The 24,891-nt window shown below is 39.2% G+C and overlaps 1 protein-coding gene across 2 annotated transcripts in view; it reads left to right on the top strand.

Moving 5' to 3' along the window:
- Positions 1-14,265: 14,265 nt before the first annotated feature.
- DPP4 (dipeptidyl peptidase 4) overlaps positions 14,266-24,891 on the top strand; it is a 101,300-nt gene continuing 90,674 nt past the window's right edge. The window contains exons 1-2 of one of the 2 annotated variants that reach the window (XM_056110376.1): positions 14,266-14,506; positions 15,009-15,093. In XM_056110376.1, coding sequence (XP_055966351.1) covers positions 14,501-14,506; positions 15,009-15,093 — 91 coding nt within the window. In that variant the 5' untranslated portion in view covers positions 14,266-14,500. Of the gene's footprint in view, positions 14,507-15,008; positions 15,115-24,891 lie in introns of both variants that reach the window. The other variant, XM_056110375.1, reaches the window with a different exon arrangement.

Here is a 24,891-nt window from a genome sequence, read left to right as displayed (position 1 = left end):
TTCATCCCAGGGATGCAAGGATGGTTTAACATTCAGAAATCAATCAATATAATCCATCATATCAACAAAAGAAAAGACAAAAACCATATGATCATATCAATAGATGCAGAGAAAGCATCTGACAACATCTGCACCCATTTATGATGAAAACCCTCACCAAAATGGGTATAGAAGGGACTTTCCTCAATATAGTTAAAGCCATATACTACAAGCCTATGGCAAGCACCACCCTAAATGGGGAAAAACTGAGAGCCTTCCCTCTAAGCTCAGGGACGAGACAAGGATGCCCACTCTCTCCAGTGCTGTTCAATATAGCACTGGAAGTACTTGCAATAGCAGTTAGGCAAGAAAAATATATTAAGGGCATTCAGGTAGGAAAGGAAGAAATAAAGCCCTTACTAGTCACAGATTATATGATACTATACTTAGAGAACCCTAAAACCTCTACCAAGAAACTCCTAGAAACAATAGACTAGTATATTAAAGTTGCAGGCTATAAATCAATACCCAAATTTTCGTGGCTTTCCTATATGCAAATAATGAGAGAGAAGAAAGTGACATGAAAAAACAATCCTGTTCACAATTGTGCCCCAGAAAATCCAGTACCTAGGAATCAGCTTAACTAAGGAAATAAAAGACCTGTACAAAGAAAACTACAAAACAATACATCAGGAAATAAAAGAGAACAAGAGAAAATGGAACGATAGCCAATGGATGATACCCATGACATTCTTCAAAGAAATAAACACTCCTGAAATTCATATGGAACAATAAGCACCCACGAATAGCTAAAGCAATTCTTGGGAAAAAGAAAATGGGAGGAATCAATCTCCCTAACTTCAAACTCTACTACAAAGCAGTAATAATTAAAAGAGCATGGTACTAGAACAAAGGCAGAGCTGCAGACCAATGGAACAGTATTGAATATAATGACATCTCCTCCCAGACATATGATCATCTAATCTTTGTTAAGGGAGCACGAAATGTGAAGTGGAGCAAAGGGAAGCCTCTTTAACAAATTATGCTGGCAAAACTGGACAGCTACATGCAAAAAATGGGCTCAGATCTCTACCTAACTCCATGTACAAAAGTAAGATCAAAATAGTTAAAAGACCTCAACATCAGACCGGAATCCATAAGGTACATTGAAGACAAGTTTGGCAAAACTCTCCATGACATTGAAGCTAACGGTATCTTCAAAGATGACAAGCCCTTAGTCAAGCAAGTGAAAACAGAGATAGACAAATGGGACTATCTTAAAATAAGAAGCTTCTGCACCTCAAAATAAACAATGACCAAAATACAAATACAGTTACAGAATGTGAAAGGATATTTCCCAGTACACATCCGACAAGGGGTTGATATCAAGGATATACAAAGTACTGGTTGAACTCCACAAAATGAAAACATCCAACCCAATAAAACAAATGGGGTGACTAAATGAACAGAAACTTTCTCAAAGAAGAAATCCAAATTGCAAAAAAGGCACATGAGAAAATGCTCTACATCATTAATCATCAAGGAGATGCAGATAGAAAACAACAACGAGATATCATCTCACACCACAGAGACTGGTCCACATCCCAAAGAACAAAAGCACCGGTGCTGGTGTGGATGTGGCGAGAAAGGGACCCTCCTTCACTGCTGGTGGGAAAGCCAACTGGTTCAGCCCTTTTGGAAAACAGGATGGAAGATTCTCAAAAAATTAGAAATTAAGCTCCCTTTTGACCCAGCAATACCACTCCTGGGAATTTATCCTGGAGAGAGCAAAAAATGTATACTCGAAATAACATCTGCACTTCTATGTTCATCACTGCACTGTTCACAATAGCCAAAATCTGAACAAAATATGAATGCCCAAGAACAGACGACTGGTTAAAGAAACTTTGGTACATCTACACAGTGGAGTACTATGCAGCTTTTAGAAAAGATGAAGTCATGACATTTACATACAAGTGTTACTACATGCAAAGTATCGTGCTTAGTGAAGAGTCAGAAAGAGAGGGACAGACATAGAAAGATTGCATTTATCGGGGAATATAAAGTAACAAAATTGGAGACTAACACCTAAAATAGCCAAGATGTGTACCAGGAGGTTCACTCCATGGCTTGGAGACCAGTCGCACATGCTAGGGGGAAAGGCAGCTCAGATAGAGAAGGGAACACCAAGGGTCTTGGGAGGATCCTCTCAGGATAGGAGATGCATGCTGAAAGTAGACTATAGATCGAATATGATTGCCACTCAATGCATCTTTTGCAAACCACAGCACTCAAAAGGAGAGAGAGAACAAAAGGGAATGTCCTGCCACAGATGCGGGGTTAAATGCAGGGGGTTGGGGGGTAGGAGGGATACTGGGATCATTGGTGGTAGAGAATGGGCACTGGTGGAGCGATGGGTATTCGATCATTGTATAACTAAAACCCAAGCACAAAGATTTGTAAGTCTACAACTGTACCTCATGGTGTTTCACTAATAAAAATTTCAGAAAAAAATAAAAATAAATTAAAAATCCAATAACATGTCAAATTTTATGCAATGGGTTTTTCATATTGGAAAAATATTAAAATAATATTGGTTTATAATTGTAAATTCGTTTACAATTATAGCCATACTTCTTTTAGATATAGCTTCTCACCTTGATATATATATATTTATATACATATATATATATATATATATCACATCACATCCACCTCCAAAGTTCTAACTATCATCCACCACCATCCAATAAACACTGTCTATTTCTCACACACACTCCATATCCCAGTTATTACCAATTTTTGTTAGAGACTAAAGTTCTCCTCTGATTATGAATTCTTGCTGTAATATATGCATGTGAGTAAAATCATATAATCCCGTCTTTCTTTCTCTGGCTTATTTCACTTAGCATAATCACCTCAAAATCCACTAGTGATACCACAATTAGTAAGTTTCCTCTTCTTTATGGTTCAGTAGTATTTAATTGGAACTCCATATCTTCACTTTTGGCTTTTGGTAGTGCCAATCAGTTATTTCAGGTCCTCATGCATTTAAAGTAAGTGACCAATGCTAAGTTATGCTCCTATCTAACAATCTCCTTTATCCCTTCATATGTCCATTGGCGTAGGCTGTTTCTGTGTCTTGGCTATTCATGAACAGAGCTACAGTAAACAAATAAGTACCTATACCTTTTCAAGTAAGTATTTTTATATTTCAATAGACACCAGAAGGAATTTTTGACTCATAAAGCATTTGTTACTTTTTTCTTTTTTTTTGAGAAAACTCTACACTGTTGTCCGTAGGGTATGTACCAATTTACATTCTCACTTCAAGTGCTATTAAATCCATATCCTACCTAAAACTTGTTATTTCCTTCCTTCCTTCCTTCCTTCCTTCCTTCCTTCCTTCCTTCCTTCCTTCTTTCTTTATTTCTCCCTCTCTTTATTTCTCCCTCTCTTTATTTCTCCCTCTCTTTCTTTCTCCCTCTCTTTCTTTCTTTCTTTCTTTCTTTCTTTCTTTCTTTCTTTCTTTCTTTTTTTCTTTCTTTCTTCCTTCCTTTCTTTCTCTCTTTCTCTCTATCTCTTTTTCTTTCACTCTTTATCTCCCTCCCTCCCTCCCTTCCTTCCTTCCTTCCTTCCTTCCTTCCTTCCTTCCTTCCTTCCTTCCTTCCTTCCTTCCTTTGTCACACTGAGATACTCAGTTACAAAGTTGTTCATGATAGGGTTTCAGTCATACAATGTTTCAATACCCATCCCTATACCATTTACATACCATATACATTTCCCATGGTTACCCAATTACCCCAGATTCCCCACAGCCTGACTGTGGCAGGAATTCTTCCTCCTCCTCCTCCTCCTCCTCCTCCTCCTCCTCCTCCTCCTCCTCCTCCTCCTCCTCCTCCTCCTCCTCCTTCTCTTCTTTACTGAGAGGTTATATCGCTTGTTCCTTTACTTACTTTCAGAATTTAGTTCTTATCCCCAAAGTGATGATTTCCAACTCTCATTGCCATAGCAGATTTTTCTCTATCCCAACTGCCTTCTTCCCCAGTACCTGAGGCAGGCTTCTGACACTGGAACAATCCTCCTGGCCTGTGTTTCTACTTCTCTTGGGTATATAGTTAGGTATATAGACCATTATCACTGGTGTGAGGTGTGGTTTTGATTTGCAATTTTCTAATAAGTGATGATGAACTTTTTAAATGAGTATATTAGTAATCTATGTTTTTTCTTGTGAAGGATATAATCAAATGCACATCTTGAGATATCCTGCTTATTATAAGGGTAGTTTGTATGTTATTGTTGTTGAGTTCTATATTAGATATATCTATTAGATTTTTATATATTTTGGATACTAATCCTTTGTCAGATATGTGAGTTGTAAATGTGAATAGACTGACTTTTCATATTTTCTACAGTTGTTCTGGCTATTGGAAATTATAGTTTGATTTCATATGGAATATTTTGATCTTCAATTAGTAAAATCCAGAGACTTACTTGTTACAATGTACCTCTATTTTATTTCTCAACATATATGGTTATCATCTATCTAGTTTTTTTCCAAAAGACTTTGGGCGATCTCTGCTTTTACTCCTAACTGTATGACCTAATTTAGAATCAATCATCATATAAAATGTACAATTCATCTTCCAGTCTCCTCTAATATACACCCATTCCTCCACCAGTGTAAATTGCACACCACCAATGTCCCAAGTTTCCCTCAGACGACCACCTCTATGCTGTCTATGGCAGGCACTTTACACTTTTCTGCTCTCTCTCTCTCTCTCTCTCTCTCTCTCTCTCTCTCTCTCTCTCTTTTTTCTTTTGGTCATTGTACAGAACTTTAAGCATGCTTTATCAGTGAGGTCAACAGTATATCTAAGGGAGTACTACTTTGGAATAAAACTACTTTTACCTTTTATACATAAAACAGTGATATATAACAGTAATATACATATATATATATGCATGCATGCCATACCAAACATAAATAGAAGGACTAATAGATTGCTCAATAGTTAATGCCTGGCATGTATTGAGATCTACACTTGGTACAACATGGCTTCCCTCAGCACCACCTAACTGACAGCACTCTAATGTTGGCTGAGCACTGAGTCATCTGTCCCAATGCTAAGTATCACCAGAACTGATCCCCAGGCTCTTTGAGTACTATTTGGGAATGACCTCTCAAGAAAATGATGAGGAGATACAGAGTATATCTGGGATATTAAAATTTCAAGGGGGTGATTATGGAAAATATCTAAAATATATTCAAGAGGAGGAAGGTAGAAAATAAATAAGTTTGAGAATAACATTGTAAACCCTGTGTAAAAACTGTTACCTAAAACTCTGCCTCTCAGTAAGAGAGTGAAACAGCATCTGACCTTTCCTGTTGGACTGCATTTGCTTTGTACTGTCTGGCTCTTCCAACTTCTTCCCAGCTGGCTCAGTTTTTGTTTGAAAAACTACAAGTACTGCCCTTTCTTGTCTGAAAACACAAGGAATATCACCAGAATAAAGATCTTTGTATATAACCCATAGCAAAATAGCACTAAGATCCAGTTTTCTGGATAGTTCTTTTTTTCCTATAATATCTTTACAAAGAGAAACACAAGCAGCAGAAACTAGGTGCTAGTTTAGCTGGAAGACGAGAGTAGTCAAGTCACATTCTGCTTTGTCTACATTGTCTACATTGCCAAGAAAAAAGGAGAGAACTAAGAAAATAATTTTATGTTGCAAGTTTAATTCACCAGAATTATATGAGAAACTTTTAATTAACTTGATCACGTGATCACTTGACATCCCATTACTCATCCATTTGCTCAAGCGGGTGCCAGTCTTGTCTCCATTTGTCCCTGTCGAGTGCTAGTGTAACCCAATGGCGTCTGCTCATTCTAGGAACGTGAAAAGCCTCAAACCGATCATTCAGGGACTTGACAAAGAAGTCTGACCATCTTGTAGGTGGGCGGCCACACAATCTTTTGACATATCGTGGAATCCACTCAGTACTGGCTCTAGTCTAGCGGTCGTTTCCAAATCGCATTATGTGTCCAACCCATCTGATTTTTGATGCCTTGGCAAATGAGAGAGTGTCCTTGATTCTTGATCATCAACAGTGGTTGGAACTTCGGATTCTTTCTCTCAATTAAGTGAAACGTGATACTTCAAGCATAGATCCCTCCATTCCTCTCTGGGAGACCCAAATAGCGTTCTCATCCTGTTTTCATAGGGCCCAGGTCTCTGAGGCGTATGTTATGCAGGAAGAACAGCGGAATCAAAGAGATGTGCCCAGAGCCGGAGGTTCTTTGTCCTCTTAGCTATTTCTTCGACGCTCTTGAAGGCGTTCCAAGCCACTCTCTTCCTCCTGCGCAACTCAGGTGCCAGGTCATTCATCATGTTGACTTCTCGACCTAGGTACACATAGCTGTTGCATTTGGAGATGTTGGTCTCGTTGAGCGAATGGACTGTCAGGAACGAGACCATTTCTCATAAACATTGTCTTTGTGAGATTCAGCTGTAGTCCGACCTGTCCACACTCACAGTCGAAGTCAGCCAGCATTTGTTCTGCTTGGCTAATGTTTGGTGTTATTAGAACTATGTCATCGTAGTCACCACATAGCAAAGCAGATGTGCATTCGCCAACTATCTACTCTCCCATTCCTTCCATTCCAGTCATCTCATGACATTCTCGAGGGTGGCACTGAAGAGTTTCGGTGAAATGGTATCACCCTGCTTAACCCCTCTCTTGGCATGGATGATCACTACCTTATAGAAGAAAAAATTTTATAAAAATAAAATTAACTGTAAAAATAAAAACTGTATAGCTAAAAATGATCAAGATGATCAAATCTATGTCACATATATTTTACCACCACAGCAAATAAACAAATTACTGAAATTTTTTACTCCAGTTTAATAACAAGCTTGAAGTTTTAATTTTTGGTATGAATATTTTCTTCCTTAATCTTATCATTCATAAAACAGTAAACAATAAAATCAAGAGGTCCTCATACATATGATTGATGAAGATGTTGATGATGATGATGTGATCTATGTCTCAAAAGGGAAGAGTAGTTGTCCTCATGAAAAATTATGTCTCATATTTTAATTTAGCTTGGAGCCGAAGTGGTATCCACTGGCCTTATTATTTCTTTAATTATATCAAATGCTACCCAACCCCACCATTTCACCACTGACCTCACCTCTGCTTGTCTCATAAACATACACCACTATAATCATATGTACCATGCTTATCACGCGGAAAACACTGAGGAGAGATACTCATACTCAACAGCCACTTGGTGAAAAGCTGGAGAAAATAAACATAGTTTATCCTAAACTCATATAATGATTTTTACGTTAGAGGCAAGACAACAAAATCCTCCCAAAATCAAAAAAGAAGAAAGAACAAGAAACACAGAATACTAAAAAATATCAACAGAAGAAGTGTATAAAAGTTTCCATATCCTTTGGGAGGATGCTGGGTCTAACAGGAAGCAAAAGATCTTTACTGAGCATTCAGCATAATAGAATTTCTTAATTGGTATTACTGATATAAGGGGACAGGAAAACACCCAAAAGACCAGCTGGGAAAGTTTCTATTTGTTTTGTTTTGATTTGTTTTTTAATTTTGCAGTGTCTGGGGCCTATACCTATATAAGTAAACAACTTGTGAAATTAGAAGTTCTACGAGTGATTAATACTAACCCTACTTTTATACTAATTTCTATGGAGTTGAAACATCATCATGATCCAGTAGCATATTGATTTTCTATTGCGACTGCAATAAAATCATGTACTAAAGGATTGAAACAAAAAAATTTATAATCCTACAGTTCTAGAGGTCAGATTCTAAAACTCTGACCTAGAACTGGAAAAGGACATAACAACTTCCTCACATGCCTCAGTAAAACAAATGTAAATATAAAGTAAAAGAGAAACTTCATAAAAATTTACAAAGTTTCAAGGAATTTAGTGATCTAGAATATGTCAAGATATCTTGTCTAAAATGCCAGCAGAAAATAAAATGCCCGCGCGGCAGAGCCTGGCAAGCTCCCCGTGATGTATTCGATATGCCAAACACAGTAACAACAAAGTCTCCAATGGAGACGTTACAGGGCCCGCTCGAGCTTGAGCAAATAAATAAATAAATAAAAATAAAATGCCAGCAGAATTGTGTGACTTTTAGAGGACTTAGAAGACAATATATTTCAGTTCTTATTGATAGGTCTTAGGATATTCCTACCTTCCTTGACTTATTTATTCCCTGATCCATGGAGAAGGATTACTATAGGAAGGACTGAGTGGAAGCTGCTGGAACTGTCATTCCACAGCCATATACAAAAAGAAAAGTAATAGTACACCCTTGGGCAAGCACAAAGGTGAATAGCATTACATGACACGTGAAAAAAATGTAAAACTGCCAATTTCCTCTCCTATAATTAAGTTAACCTATAAGATAGGCTCCAGAAGATTATGGGTTAATTTCAGCTATCCCTTCAAGTGACAATACAAACAATACAGCCCTTGTACCTAGGGCTGTGAATCTGAGGAACATTCCACCTTGAACCAAATTAATACAAACCATTTAGGTGTTTGCCTACAGCTAAAACAGTCTTCAGTGTTTTGTACCTATTTATTTTATTGTTTTTCTTTACCTATTTATTTTAGAGTTGTGTCCATTTTCTGATTCTCTGTTATAATTTAAAGTCTTCCAGAATTTTTTTGATCATCTTGATATCTCACACATTATGACACTGATGACATTAAGTTAATTGTAACTGGATAAGAATACAGTAATTTCCTCACATGCTTTAGTAAATACCACTACAGAGTAAAAGAGAAATTTAATAAAAATTTATAAAGTTCCAAGGGATTCAGTAGTCTAGAATATGTCGAGATATCTTGCCTAATGAAAGATAAACCTCTATACATGTCTTCTAATTCCTTGGGTTTGGGAGGCAAACCAAAGTTGTAATGTTTTGCTTTGTTTTGTTTAATCCATTTTTTTATCAATAAACTATAAGGCTCTGTTTAGAATGGAACCTAGAGCAATAGGGGGCTTGTTAGGACTACAGTACAAGTAGCCATGATACTAGGATCTTAACAACCTTGCAGTATACTTATTAGAGTATTTGTGATAGTCAAAGATACTCTAGAAAGATCCTGACAAACCCCAATAGAAAATTCGGAGGCTATGCCTAGGGTATTGAGAACAGCTATTCCCAATTTACAATACTTTTTTATTGATATACAATTAAATAACTCCAAACTTAGGCTGGTTACAATAGATCAGTGTTAGAGCCATCACAACAGTCAGTGAAGAAAACATGAAAATTCTGTTTTTCTACAGGATCCTGATAGTGTCTAAAATCCTGATCACAGAACACCTAGTGTACTAATTTTCTAGGCGTACTATAACTAAGTAACAATAACTATGGGGTTAAAATTACAGAAATGTACTGTCTCATAGCTCTGGAGGCTGGAAGTGTGGAATAAAGGGATCATCAGGGTTGATGTTTTCTGAGAGCTGTCAGAGGATCTGTTATAGACATTTCTCCATGGCTTATGGATCACTGTCTGCTCCCTGTGTCTCTTCACATCATTTCTCTTTGCATGTCTGTCACTGTGTACAAATTTCTCATCTGTGCACAAATATCAGCCATATTTGACTAAATCTCATCTCAATGACTTATTAACTTCTCTAGTTCTGCAAAGATTTGTCACCAAGTAAAGTGACATTCTGAAATACTTGGGATTCAGATATCCATTTTTTTTGAGAAGACACAATTGAACCAATGACATTAAATAGATATACAATCTGAGATAACCATAAAGAATGTGTTCAAGCAAAATGCGTGAGCCAAGAAAGTAAACCCTATAGCTTCTCTCACAATTTCAATGTCTCTCCCCCAACACATGCCTTCATGGGAGTTCTTTTCATCAGGAAACAGTGAGGAGGGGAGTGTCTGCCCATGCAAAGAAGTTTTCACTTATCATAATGCATGCTGATGCAACCCTTCTTAGGTATTTCAGGCATCTTAAAATACAGCAGAAAGCTTAATCTCCCTAACTGAACTCTGTGTAGTACAATATTTTGCAAGGAGACAGAGATGGCCTGAAATGATGGAGCCAGAGAGTGGGATGGAGGTTTGGAGGAGAAGAGCCACTGCAGTAACTAGAGAAATTTCTGGATAAACTGGACTTATAGTCATTTCCCAAAATAACTGATATTATTTGTGGTTGAACTTATTTTATCAATCAGAATTATCAAAGTGTGTTTGATTTAATAGAATGGGTGCAGGTTTCAGAAGGTATCTCTAACTTTTTAACGTTTTACCTAAAAAAAGAGTTAGTTCAGCAATTTAATCAGTTGAGTTCATCTCACCAAGAAGCTAAGACAAAATTCTTGAAAAGTTGGAAAGATGAAAACACAAAGACTCTGGTGGAAAAAATAATCTGTACTTCTTTTTCATAGTGATAGTATTTTTAATGACAGTTAAAGATATACAAAAATAATGTTATTTCCTATCCTATTGAAATAAGAAAGAGTTATCAAATCAAATAAATTCCTTGAAGTAACTAATAAAATAGGCATGTTGTTGAAATAGCTGGAAATGAATATCAGTACTGAGTTCTCTGCTACAACTGATATGCAGAGTAAAAATGTATTCAGAAATCTGCACTTTACTGATGGTTAAATCAAACTGAGAAGGTAATCTTGACATCACAAAGGTAAATACTTGAAAACTTTCTAAAAGAACAGTAAATTATGTAGTTTACAGCAAATTCATAACAATGATGAATAAAAAAATAATAGCTCATTTTTCATAATGTAGGGTGTTTGCCTTGCACGCCGCCAACCCAGGTTCATTCCTCTGCCACTCTTGGAGAGCCTGGCAAGCTACGAAGAGTATCTTGCCTGCATGGCAGAGCCTGGCAAGCTCCCCGTGACTTATTTGATATGCCAAAAACGGTAACAACAAGTCAGACAATGGAGATGATACTGGTGGCTGCTCGAGAAAATCGATGAACAACGGAGAACAGTGCTACAGTGCAGTGCTACGTCTGAGATTAGACTAGCATAGTGCAAAGTAGCATCCTTTTCATAATGATTTTTGTATCATTTATTAAATATTTGAGTATTTTAATTACAAAATTTTATCAAAAGCAATATACAGGCTTTAAAATAATGATCACAAGACATGACATTTATATTTGAATATTTCTTAAAAAGTAACTGAATATCAAGGGTGTGTGTTTTTATATGTTGTATATATGTTTATATAATTACATATATATGTTTAACTTGTGATTTTTAGGATATAGATTTTAAAGAATATATAAATTCAGAAAATATATATCTTTCCATATTTTAAAAGATTGCAAATAAAAGTGTTCATAGAAAAATAGAAAAATTTTTTCTACCACAAGGAAGAAAAAAATTATAAAATTTGTGGACAACTTGACCTTAGGAATCCTATGAACTCCAAATTTATGTAAGGACAGTTGTGGAGGATTATGGACACTTTGACGGTGGAGAGTGTAATAATTTTTTATGCCAGTACTATAAATTTTTACACTATTGTACTCCTAAACTAAACAAAAAATAAAAATGTTATGCTGAACACAAGAAAAAACACTTTTTACTACTCATTTTTGTGTCTAATCAGGATAGGATGTGTTGATTAAAAAGAAGAACATTTTCTGGGACCAAAGAGATAGTTTAGGGATTAAGTTGCTTGCTATTCATGTAACTGACCACAACTTGATACTCAGTACCACATAAGGTCCACTGAGCACTGTCAAGAGAAACACCTGAGCACAGAACCCAGAGTAAGTGCTGAGCACCACTGGTTGTGTCCCAACAAAAAGACAAAAGGATATGTATCAGTATGTAGATTGCTATTCAAATATCAGTTAAACTATATATATATACATACATATATATATATAGTGCTGGTTATTATCTTCAAGATAGAATTTAACACTTTTGAAGTAACTAGAAAACAAAACATTTCTAACTTTAGTTAGCTTAATTTCTTTATTGGAGGCCAACCCCTGGCAGTGCATGGAGGACCAGTTGGTGTCAGCAATTGAACCTGAGGCTCTCACGTGCATAGCTTGTGATAGAGCCCTGCACTAAAAGAAAAAGAATAACGGTCTGCTATATGATCTACCTATTCATTGATGTGGTTAATGTTTCTTAGGGACTTGGGAAAAAGTCAAGACCAGTGAGAAAAAGGTCAACTTTGGGGGAGATTTGTAGAGGGGGGGGGGGAAATCTCTTACATTGGCATAAAGCCAATGTAAAGATATTTATGTCTCAGGGAATTTCCTCCTGCAGAGAAAAGGATTACCGGGATGTAAGCCAACCTGTCCTCAGCTTCCCCAGGCTGTCTGAAAGTTCACTCATCATATAGCCATGTGAGTTAAATGGAGGTTTAACTGTTTGACTTCATTTCTTAATACTAATTTCACTTGTGGTTTCTCTCCCACACTGCTGAGTATACAAAATAATGAGAACAGAGGCTAAAACTAATTCCCAACACAGTGCAATTTCCACTAGTTCTTGTTGGAAGGCCTCATCACTGTTCTACTTCACAGGCCGCACTGTAGCACTGTAGCACTGTCCTCTCATTGTTCGAGTGGGCACTAGTAACATCTCCATTGTGAGACTTCTTACTGTTTTTGGCATATCAAAAACGCCAGGGGGGAGATTGCCAGGCTCTGTCTGGTGGGCAGAATACTCTCAGTAGCTTGCCAGGCTCTCTGAGAGGGACGGAGGAATGGAGCCCGGGTTGGCCGTGTGCAAGGCAAAGGCTCTACCTGCTGTGCTACAGGCCACATTTACACTAAAAACTGGACTTGAAAGAGGGAGCAGGGATGGATTAACTCCTGGTGAAGACAGGATTTGGAGTGGCCAAATGGAGGCAGCAATAAAAAGAATAAAGAAAAAATAAACAGGAAAGTAAGTTTTGGTGAAAAGTAACACCTTTTATGAAGAGTATCATCATCAGAGAGTATGGAGGGTCAAGATTAATAAAAAAATGAAAAAGTCAGTTTGAGCCTCTGGAGTTGGATGTGGTGACTATATGTATGAATCTGAACCAAGTGGTAGTTAAGAGAGAGATTATTGAGTTCAGAAGCAAAATCTAGATTGGAAATAAAGAATGAAATTTTGAAATTACTCATAATGGTACAGCAAAACCCACTAGGCATTGCATTTGTAGTATTTTTTAACTCAAACCACGGAGAAAACAGCTCTGTTTTTTCAAATACCGTGAACAAGATGGAGAGGTGTTTTAGGAGGAAGAAGTACTAGCCGTCAAGACAGGAAGTAAGTAATCATAGAAAAGTTGCACAGGCAAATGTTTCTGTGTACTTTATGCTGAAAGTAACCAATGTGTAGCCCTCTTCTGTGTTGTTCAACTTCTGTATCCCCACATCTAACAGGTAGCACTTTGAGTTAATTCTTTTTTGCAGAGTTGGTGGAATAAGTGAGCAGCCGTGGGCAAAAAAGAACGAGTGACGAAGGAACCAATCACTGGGCATGAAATGATCGAGAGGAAGGAGAAGTTACACTTGATTTTAGGATCTTTGGCAAATTCTCTTCGCACTGTTGAGATGAGAGCAGTTGTTAAGAACAGGGACTAGGAGGAATTCAGGCTCCACATCTTCCCAAGCTGTGACTTGGTCAAGTTACTCATCTATGTGCGCCCAGGCTGCGTCCCTGCAAAAGAAAGAGTAAATCACTAGAGCAACCCTTGGTGGTCGTGGGGGAAAAGGGGTGTGAGTTCCAACGTAATTGTTAGCGTTGTTATTTGGGGCATCTGGATGAGAAGCTAAACCTGCAAGAGAGGTCACAAATTCCCTGCGGTGAATGTGAATCCAAATGTTTATAGAGTTATTCACGAGTGAACAATCCGCCCTCCACCCCCGCCCTTTCCTAGTCTTGCCTTTCCAAGCAGCATTAGACTCCCCTCCCCTTCAATATGCTTACCACTGGCACAGACCAGTGGCCCGGGTTTTAGCTGTCCTGCCACTCGGGCGCTGTGTGAGTTTGCAACACCGCATGCCTTCTCTGGGCTAGGATTCCACGACTCTCCACGTAAGGTTTGGGGAGCCCGGGACCCAGGTCCGGACGGGTGGGGTGGGGATCTCGGGAGAGACGAAACTGGAGCCGGCGGGTCCCAGCCGGGCGCTCGTCCCGCCACCCCCCTGCGCTCCCCGCGCTCGCCCCGCATCCAGCACTGCCGAGGGGAGGCGCCTCCTGGGCGCTCTGCTGGGTGCCAGTGCCCGGCTCCGGGCGCGCCTCGTCCAGCGCCGCCGCCCCGCAGCCTGCCCGGTGCCCCCTGTGCGGCGCGGGCTGGACTCTCGGTTAATGTTTAACTTGGGGCCGGACTCGAGAGCCGCTAGCGACTCGGCCGCGGGGAGCAGCAGGGCTGGACGCGCGTCCCGGCGGCTCGCCTGATTCCTGCTCTCGCTCGTCCCGGGAAAGCTCCGTTACGCGGAGACCCGAGCCATGAAGGTGAGTGGCGCGCCCCGGGTCGAGGTGTAGGTGCCCGGGAACAACCTCTCCCTGCGGAGTCCCGCCGAGACCGCAGAACGGGTCCCGCGGCTCCCATAGCGAGCGGCGCTCCGGCCACCCTCTGACAGGTGAAGGGACCTCCCTGAGCTCTCGGTTCGCCCTTACATCCGAGGTCTTCCGCCAGAATCCGGGCACTGAGGTTTGGAGGGCTTGGAGAGACCCCCAGAAAACCTACACCCGAAACCGAACTTGGAGTTTGATATGCAGGTGTAGACAAGTTGACTCTGCGTGCTCAAGGGACCAGGAGCTCAAAAGCAACTGCACTTTCCTCCTCCCCACTCCCACCTCCAGCCCCTGCTCCTCTTCCAGTGCTCGCCCATCAGCTTAATCCCGCTGTTTGGGGGCAGCCCAGGTTCCGACCAAACCTAGTTTGGTTCTCACCCAAACCCAGACGGGACTCCCAAAGCTGCTTAGTAACTGGACCTGATTTGACTTCTTGCAGGTAGCGTTGAAGGTGCTCTTGGGACTCCTGGCGGTGGCCGCGATCGTCACTGTCATCACCGTGCCTTTGGTCCTGCTGAACAAAGGTAGTAACTCTGAGAACCAAGGTAGTAACTCCAAGGCACTTGAGAAACAGAAGAGAATTGGAGACCAGGGTCGGGTTCCACTTTGCCACTCTGAAATGAAGAGTTTTGTTTTTGTTTTTTTTCTGGGAGTGTGGACAAAGGCAGCAGGTTAGCCGCTCGGTGAGAGAGACTTCTTGGCATAGTGCTGCTTCTACTTTAATGACTAGATTCACTTTGCTGGGTCTCTGTGTTTAGGTTGCCAGCCTTGTTGCCTCCACATTTTATTATGATTATCAAATACTTACTGCCGGAAATTGGGGGAAAGTAATTTCTTTTTTTCCCTTTAACTTAATAGTTGTTTAAGTTAAATTTGGGGTGAGGGGACAGAATGTGTTGTGTTTATCAAAGGAAAAGAGATATTTAAAGATCGAAAAAGCACTATAGATGTCATATGGGAAGAAGGAAAAAAAAATAAGTAAGCACCAAGATATGGTTCTGAGAGGACAGTGCACAGCAAAGCCAGGTTATTTGTTTCTGGAATGAGTAAAATCCATCAATTGGATAGGTGAGAAGGGAAGTCATTATTTCACTGTTTCACCGCTAGGAGAGTAAACATTGCAGGGCAGTAGCACCAAGCTAGAGATGATGTTAATATCCAGAGGAGGAAGGGGGGAAATCAGTGGTGCTTTGGTGCATTCTTTCCTTGAAGGTCACCTTCATTTCTTTTAGATAGCACAGCAGTAGGGCCTTGCACGCAGCCGGCCCGGGTTCAATCCCCCTGCCCTTCTTGGAGAGTCCAGCAAGCTACCAAGAGTTTCTTGCCTGCACGGAGAAGCCTGGCAAGCTATCCGTGACGTATTTGATATGCCAAACACAGTAACAAAAGTCTCACAATGGAGACGTTACTGGTGCCCGCTCGACCAAATCGATGAACAACGGGAGGACAGTGCTACAGTGCTACAGTGCCTAGTATTCTGATCTATTCCTAGCTTTCACTGTAAAATATTCCTATATTGGAACACATGCTTTTGGTTGCAGACTCATGAGAATAGAGAGTTTGGGTCTCTTTTGGCTCTACTTTCCCTTAAAATATTTGCTTTCATTTCAGTATTACTTCTCCAGTCAATGAAACCTGTTCTATGGAGGTTAAATAACTTGAGTATATTAATCTCTCAATAATGATGTTTAGTTTCTTAAGAAAGCAAAGGGTTGTGACTAGAGAGATGGTATAGGGGTTAAGAACATGCCTTGCATCAGGCCCATCCTGGTTCTATTTCAGACACCCATGAACTCCAGAGGGTATTGTCAGTTATAGCACTGAAGGGCCCCAGCATCACCTGGGTCCTGATCCACAGAAAAGAGAGCAATGATTATCAAAAATTTTAGACTGTTAGTTGACAAATAACTTCAATCTATATTTTATTCAATATTGTTGTGAACTGTTGGGGCTGGAGCGATAGCACAGCGGGTAGGGCGTTTGCCTTGCACGCAGCCAACATGGCCGACCCGAGTTCGATTCCTCCGCCCCTCCCGGAGAGCCCGGCAAGCTACCGAGAGTATTCGATATGCCAGACACAGTAACAACAAAGTCTCCAATGGAGACGTTACTGGGCCCGCTCGAGCAAATCGATGATCAACGGGAGAGCCTTTACCTTTACCTTTCGAGCATTGTTGTGAACTGTTAAAACTATCTTCATTAAGTTATATTTTATATTTTTAAACAACCATATGAAGGCATAGCTTTTTTTTTCTTGTTTGGTCACACCCAGTGACGCACAGGGGTTACTCCTAGCTCTGCACTCAGGAATTACTCCTGGCGGTGCTCGGGGGACCATATGGAATGCTGGGAATCTAACCTGGGTCAGCTGCACACAAGGCAAACACTCTACCCACTGTGCTATCACTTCAGCCCCTGAAGGCATAGCTTTATTGTGAGAAAAGGGTGGGTCATTCATACAGTCAGTAGTCACATGTCTTACATTATGTTCCAGATGCTGCTTTAAATACAAAGATCAAAATTTATAAATATAAGGTCTCTGACCTCAGGAAGTATGTAGTCTCATGGGGAAGAGATGTGATACAAACAAAACAAAACAAAACAAAAAAAAACAAAGAAAAACCAAAACAAATAATGCCTCAAAGTAACCTGGAAAACTTGGTTGTCTCCAAAATATCACTGAAGAACCACAATTTAATGAGTGGGATAAACTGGAACTTTAGGACCAGTGGTGATAAGGTACAGGATTTAAGATCTTGAATGCCACTTACTCTGGTTTTGACTCCAGGGTCCCTGGAGCACCACAGGGAAATCGCCCCAACCACAAAGGAGTAACCTCTGAGTATCACTGGGTGTGGTACAACACCTCCACCCAAAAGAAATAAACTGTATCTGTTATAATTTCTCCTAAGGACATCTGGAAGTAATATTGTCCTTTGATCAGTTCCTTGAAATGGACATTGCTAGCTCTTTAGGTCACTCAGCTGCATTCTATGGCCTTTGGTCAAGGCAATTACCGAGATTGAGTTTTGCTGGGTAGAGCATATAGACTAGAGACAGACTGTCATCTCCCATAAGTACTACCCACTCTACTCTTAAATGAAATTTGAATAGATATTTCAGGAATGTTCTTTGGGGACAGGAAGATAATACAGGAATTAGGATATATGCAAGACCCTGGTTTGATTCTTAGTCTCATGAGTCCCTCCCCCAACCTAACATCGCTAGCATCACCAGCCCTGAAGGCTCCGAACAGTATCAGGTGTGATCCTTGTCGTCCGTGGCACTGCAGGGCACAAGAAGCACCACATCCTCGTGCCCTGACATTGAACCATGGCAGAGCTCACAGGAAGTGGGGGGACAAAAGGTTTTTTGATGGAAATTTATGTCATTATGTCATTTATGTCATCTATACAATCTGACTAATATCCTACCTATCTCTTATGATTCAGTAAGAGAAAATAAAGACGTCTAAGTGAACACTTCTCCTTGTGGGTTAGAAGGACCACTTCTGGGCCAATCAGGGAAAAAATTCTCACAGGAGGCTCTTCTGTGGGGAGACTGGAAACATTAATATCAATTTTTAGAGATAAGATTTTTCACAAAGACATGAATGGCTCATGTGTTAGCACACAGACACAAGCTTATAGTCATTGTCTGGGATTACAAAAGGAGTCTCAGCAAGAGAGGAGGGTGCAAAGCAGGAAAAGGAATTTGACTTTACTTTAGCCTGCAAATGATGGAAACCCACTGGGGGAAAAACATACATCCAAATTGTTGGGTATAGCATTAGGAAGGTGGGTTGGAAGGAGGTAAGACTTTGAAGAGACAGGCAAAGGAAGTATCCCAGGAAATGAGTGGGGCAGAGCATAATATAGAGACTATAAGAGCAACTCTGAAATGTGAATAATTAGACTTTGGTCATTGGAAAGAGAGAAAGGAGAGTGTGGCTTCAAATTGCTCTTGGGCAATTAGGGACAGATGTGGTTTCACTGTGTGCTTTATTATACTTCCACTCCAGTTTTTATCTTTCCCCATTTCCTATTGATATGTATGTAGATTTGAGGAAGAAAGGGAACTGATCTTGTTTCAACAATGCTGAGTCATGAGAGACACAGATAAATGCTCAAAGATACAGCATTTTTATTAAATCAGCGAAACTATTCCTGGTTTGTACCATAGTAAAGGAAAGCATCCTTAACAAGAATCCGAATTATTACCCAAAAATATACCTTCAACGTAAATTCATGACCAAAAATATACCAGAAAGAAAAAAAGAAAGAGTATATGAGAGAGATGGCATACAAATGGAAAAAAAAATAAAGGGAGGAAAGGACGGAAGCAAGATTTTGTTAGAAAAACGAAACAAGGACTAGATTATGAGGACAGTAGAGACATAAACTATCAAAAGAAAGGATGAAGAAATGAGCAAATGCAAGTTCATACCCAAGAATATAGTTTATTAGTTTTTGTGTTTAGTTTTTGTATTTCCATACAAAATGTTGACTTTAGCTTTAGTGATACTAGAGAATTAGACACACCCAGAGCAAGGTGAGGTGTGAGGGACTGTGTGTGTGAGGGAAAAGAAAAACTTCCAATATTACCATTGTATTTTTTAAGCAAAAACTTCTCTTTTAGAAAGAGAAATTTTCATTTAAAAAAACCTCAGAAATTATGCATTTTACCAACCATAATATAAATAATACATCCAGTTTTATACATGAAGTATATGATTGTGTTTTGTTCTCAAATATTCTACTTGAAATAAGATATTATAAAAGCATATTGCATAAGCATTTCCAAAATAAATCAGTGAAATGTATAAAAGCACATATTTCCAATAAATTGTAAAAAACTTCATGCATTAGTGGTAATAAAAACTTCTCACTCAGTATTTGTGATTTATTTCTCTATTATTGTTTATGCTGAATGTTTTCCTGAAAACTAATATTTAGAACAGCATATTTTACTCTGTAGGGAGATATTTGACCCCCCCCCAATTAGACCCACCTCAATTTACCAGTATAACATTTGCAAAGATTGGATATAATTTAATGTACTTATTTCTAATTTACATTTTATTGAGGTAATATTGGTTTATAGTCAATAAAAATATATCTCAGATATAAATATATTATCACACCACACCCAAAAACAAAGTTTATAGCTGACTTTTTTAAGTGTTCGGCAAATAGTTTTATTATTTTCTTTTGCTATCAATATATAGTTTTATGATTGAGTTTTATTATGTAGAAATATATGGTTTTTTGGGTTGTTTTTATTCACTTGCCTTAGTAAATTTCCTCAACACCTTCTTTCAATGCATAGGAAATTTGCTTACCAATCTATCAGTAATGAAAGAAAACTCAAATGTGAGATAAGAGGAGATAAGAATAACCTGGAAAGAAAAGATAGCATCTCTGAGGTTTGCCTAAGGAGGTTCAGGATCTATTCCAGGTTTAAAAGCACATAAATGGGTCTGAATGAAAGTTTTGTTTATTTATGAGGACAATTTATAAACACTATGCACTGTAGAAGCTTCAGTTGACTCCATCTAGCTCAGTTAACTGTTGTCAACTTTAATTGAGTGCTCATGAAGTCAGTGGGTTGGTCCTTTTCAGGCCATCTATTTAGAATTTGGATTCCCTAGTATTTGGGAATAAACTTCTCTATACTAGACATCTTGCCTCTCATCTTGAAAGGAATCAGAGAGAAAAAGGGAAAACTGCCTAACTGATGGCTAGGGAAATATGGCATAAAGAGACTGTTTAGAACTGTATCTGTGTGCTTGAAATTTTATAACATAAAAAAGTGAGGTCTATGGAGAGTGCAAGTACATATACATTTGGAACCACCCTATATTGCAAGAAAAGATATGCAAAATGTAATAATGGCTAACAGGTGTTCATTCACTCTGTGCCAGAAATTAGTCTAAAGCCTTTCAAGATGGCTTTATCTTTTGAGAGGATTAGTATTTACATCCTCATTTTCCAGAATATTTACAGAAACTTTGAAAGGTTGCTTTAGTTATTCATTGCATAGTGAATCACTCCAAACCTTGAAACAATAAGCATTTACTATCCCCCAGTTTCTCTCAGTCAGGAAATTGATGGTTGCTGAGCTATGTGGTGTGAACTCAATTTCTTAACACTGCAGTCAAGATTTCATTTGAGACTTTGACTAGAACTGAAAGATCTGTTTCCACATTTTTATCATTGCTGTGAGCTAGAGGCCAGAAGTTTCACCAGGTGGACTTCTCATAGGGTACCAATACAGCTAGCTTTCCTCAGAATAAAGAACCCAAAAGAGCCAAGTAGGAAGCTTTAGTGCCTTTGAGAATTAGTCTCAGAAGAAATTGTCATTATTTCCGCTTTATTCTATTGTTCACACTGGTCAACCCTGACACAGTGAGAAAACACTCATATTCATAGGGAAGGGTAGGGGTGGAAACTTTTGGGTGCCATCTTGGAGACTGGCTACAATGAAAATCAAGGAACTGGAGCTGGAGTTTCAACTAAGTTGGGTTTCACATTCTCAGAAATGACTGGAACTCCTGCTCTTAAATTCCAAATCATTCTATTAGCTTGTGATAAAGTATACATTTAATGTGGCCCTATTAGCACATGTTACAACATTCCAATTATGTTTCTATATTATTATAACTATGCCTGTTAATTCTTGTCTGCTAAGTGTCCTCAGGCAAAGCACCATCCAATGGTGTCTGTTACTGTGAAAAGCTGTAGATAGATAAGTTCTAACCCAGACTGACTTCTCATACTTTTGACTGATTTTATTTAATATATTCAGTAATAGTAGGTCCATATTGACCACTTACACTCAATGATACTGTTTTCAAAGAATGTTATATTATTTCATTTTTTATTCATAGTAAATGCTTGTCATAAAACCAGCAGCATGTTGATTATTTCACACTAGATAAACTGAGACACAGAGGAGTAGGGCTTTGTAAAAAAAGTACCAAAGCAGCTATAGAGATAATACAGAAGGTAGGGTGCTTGCCTTTCATGTAGTTGACTTGAGTTCAGTCCTAGGCATCCCATATGGTCCCCCGGGTCCACCTGTATTGATACCTGTGTGCAGAGCTGGGAGTAAGACCTAAGCACTGCCAAGTGTGGTCCAGAACAAACAAACAAAAGTACTAGAAATAGGGAATCTAAATCTATGCCCTTCTGTCTTTTCCTAGGTCTCCTGACACACATAAATAACTTCAAGAATAGCTTTGGTTGGGTACTTTTTTAGTTAATGATTAATCATTGCTTATGTCTTGATACTAATTCTTTCACTGTAATTTAGGGCCTTGTAAATATTTTTACCTTTAGCCTTCACAGCTTTATTATTTTCTCTCAAAGAGGGCGTGTCCCACACTCTTTGAGTAAACTGAAACCACAAAATAAGAACATCTGAGTTAGCTGTTTTAGTCCAGCTAAGTACTGCATTTGCAGTACCATGTTATACTTCAAATCTGTGACTTTCCAGGAAGTGTTTTTTAAATTGTATGGCAAATTATTTTATCTCATTAACCATACATATTTAAATGCACTTATCTTCACTATTTTTTTCAATGTGGGTATAAGTAGACCCGTGAGCTTAGGTCACCTATTTCAGCATTCAAAACCATAAAAAAAGGACATTATAATGGCAGAGCCAATGACAGCAGGGACATTGTTCCTGGTACCTGGACCATGTCGACTCTAGATACAACAAAAGACAGATGGGGTAGAAAGAGTAAATATCAAGTGGGTACTTTCCACCAGCCTTTCTTTTATTTAATATTTGCCTCTCCCCCTCCCACCCCAAAACAGGTGGTGACTGTAGCCTTAATATCATCTCCAAGGGTCTGGGACTTCTTTTTCTTATTTTCCTAGGTAATTGTGTGGTAGGCTTTGTCTATGAGTTCAAGGATGGCTCCTCTTTCCTCACTATTTTATTTTTTATTTATTTTTTTATTAGTGAAACACCATAAGGTACAGTTGTAGATTTACAATTTTTGTGCTTGGGTTTCGATTATACAATGATCATATACCCATCCCTCCACCAGTGCCCATTTTCCACCACCATGGATAATATCCCCCCCACCCCCATCCCCCCATCTACCCCCTGCCTCTGTGGCAGGCAATCCCCTGTGTTCTCTCTCTCCTTTTGGGTGTTGTGGTCTGCAAAAGAGGCATTGAGTGGCAAACATGTTCAGTCCATAGTCTACTTTCGACATGTATCTCCCCTCCTGGGAGGATCCTCCAAACACCCTTTATTTGGTGCTCCCTTCTCTATCTGAGCTGCCCTTTCCTCTAGAATGCCCGGCTGGCCACTAAGCGATGGAGTAATACTCCTGGTGCTGATCTCAGCTATTCTTGGGTATTAATCTCATATTTTGTTACTTTATATTCCCCAGATGAATGCAATCTTTCTATGTCTGTCCCTCTCTTTCTGACTCATTTCGCTTAGCATAATACTTTCCATGTTGTACCACTTGTATGTAAATTTCATGACCTCATCCTTTCTAACAGCTACATAGTACTCCATTGTGTAGATGTACCAAAGTTTCTTTAACCAGTCATCTGTTCTTGGGCATTCAGGTTTCTTCCAGTTTCTGGCTATTGTAAAGAGTGCTGCAATGAACAAACAAGTGCAGATGTCACTTCGACTACACATTTTTGCCTCTTGGGATATATTCCCAGGAGTGGTATTGCTGGGTCAAATGGGAGCTCAATTTCTAATTTTTTGAGAATTGTCCATAATGTTTTCCAGAAGGGCTGAACCAGTCGACATTCCCACCAACAGTGAAGGAGTGTCCCTTTCTCACCACATCCACGCCAGCATCGGTTGCTTTTGTTCTTTTGAATGTGGGCCAGTCTCTGAGGTGTGAGATGGTATCTCATTGTGGTTTTGATCTGCATCTCCCTGATGATTAATGATGTAGAGCATTTTCTCATGTGCTTTATTGCCATTCGGATTTCTTCTTTGAGAAAGTTTCTGTTCATTTCATTGCTCCATTTTTGGATGGGGTTGGATGCTTTCTTCTTGTGGAGTTTAACCAGTATTTTGTATATCCTGGATATCAACCTCTTGTCAGATGTGTATTCGGCGAATATCCTTTCCCATTCTGTAGACTGTCTTTGTATTTTGGTCATTGTTTCTTTGGAGGTGCAGAAGCTTCTTAGTTTAAGATAGTCCCCTTTATCTATCTCTGTTTTCACTTGCTCGGCCAGTGGCGTGGCATCTTTGAAGATACCATTAGCTTCAATGTCATGGAGGGTTTTGCCAACTTTGTCTTCAATGTACCTTATGGTTTCTGGTCTGATGTTGAGGTCTTTAATCCATTTTGATCTTACTTTTGTACATGGTGTTAGGCAGAGTTCTGAGCCCATTTTTTTGCATGTATCCGTCCAGTGATGCCAGCACAATTTGTTAAGGAGGCTTTCCTTACTCCACTTCACATTACTTGCACCTTTATCAAAGATTAGATGATCATATGATTGAGGGGAGATGTCAGTGTATTCAACCCTGTTCCATTGGTCTGCAGTTCAGCCTTTGTTCCAGTACCATGCTGTTTTAATTATTACTGCTTTGTAGTACAGTTTGAAGTTCGGGAGGTTGATTCCTCCCATTTTCTTTTTCCCAAGAATTGTTTTAGCTATTCGTGGGGGCTTATTGTTCCATATAAATTTCAGGAGTGTTTGCTCCATTTCTTTGAAGAATGTCATGGGTATCCTTGTAGGGATTGCATTGAATTTATACAATGCTTTCAGTAGTATTGCCATTTTGACAATGTTAAGTCTATCGACCCATGAGCAGGGGATATCTTTCATTTCCTCATGTCCTCTTTTATTTCCTGAAGTAGCGTTTTGTAGTTTTCTTTGTGCAGGTCCTTTACTTCCTTAGTTAAGCTGATTCCTAGGTACTTGATTTTCTGGGGCACAATTGTGAACGGGATTGTTTTTTTTCCATGTTGCTTTCTTCTATCTCACTGTTTGCATATAGGAAAGCCATGGACTTTTGGGTATTGATATTATAGCCTGCAACTTTACTATACGAGTCTATTGTTTCTAGGAGTTTTTTGGTGGAGGTTATTGGGTTCTCTAAGTATAGTATCATATCATCTGCGAATAGTGAGAGCTTGATTTCTTCCTTTCCTACCTGAATGCCCTTAATATCTTTTTCTTGCCTAATCACTATTGCAACTACTTCCAGTACTATATTGAACAGCAGTGGAGAGAGTGGGCATCCTTGTCTCGTCCCTGATCTTAGAGGGAAGGCTCTCAGTTTTTCCCCATTGAGGATGATGCTTGCTGTAGGCTTGTGGT

This window comes from Sorex fumeus, unplaced genomic scaffold, assembly GCF_029834395.1.
Source record: "Sorex fumeus unplaced genomic scaffold, SorFum_2.1 ptg000009l, whole genome shotgun sequence".
NCBI classification, from domain to species: domain Eukaryota; kingdom Metazoa; phylum Chordata; class Mammalia; order Eulipotyphla; family Soricidae; genus Sorex; species Sorex fumeus.
Note: the sequence above shows the minus strand (reverse complement) of the source record. Positions and strands in the feature narration are given on the sequence as shown.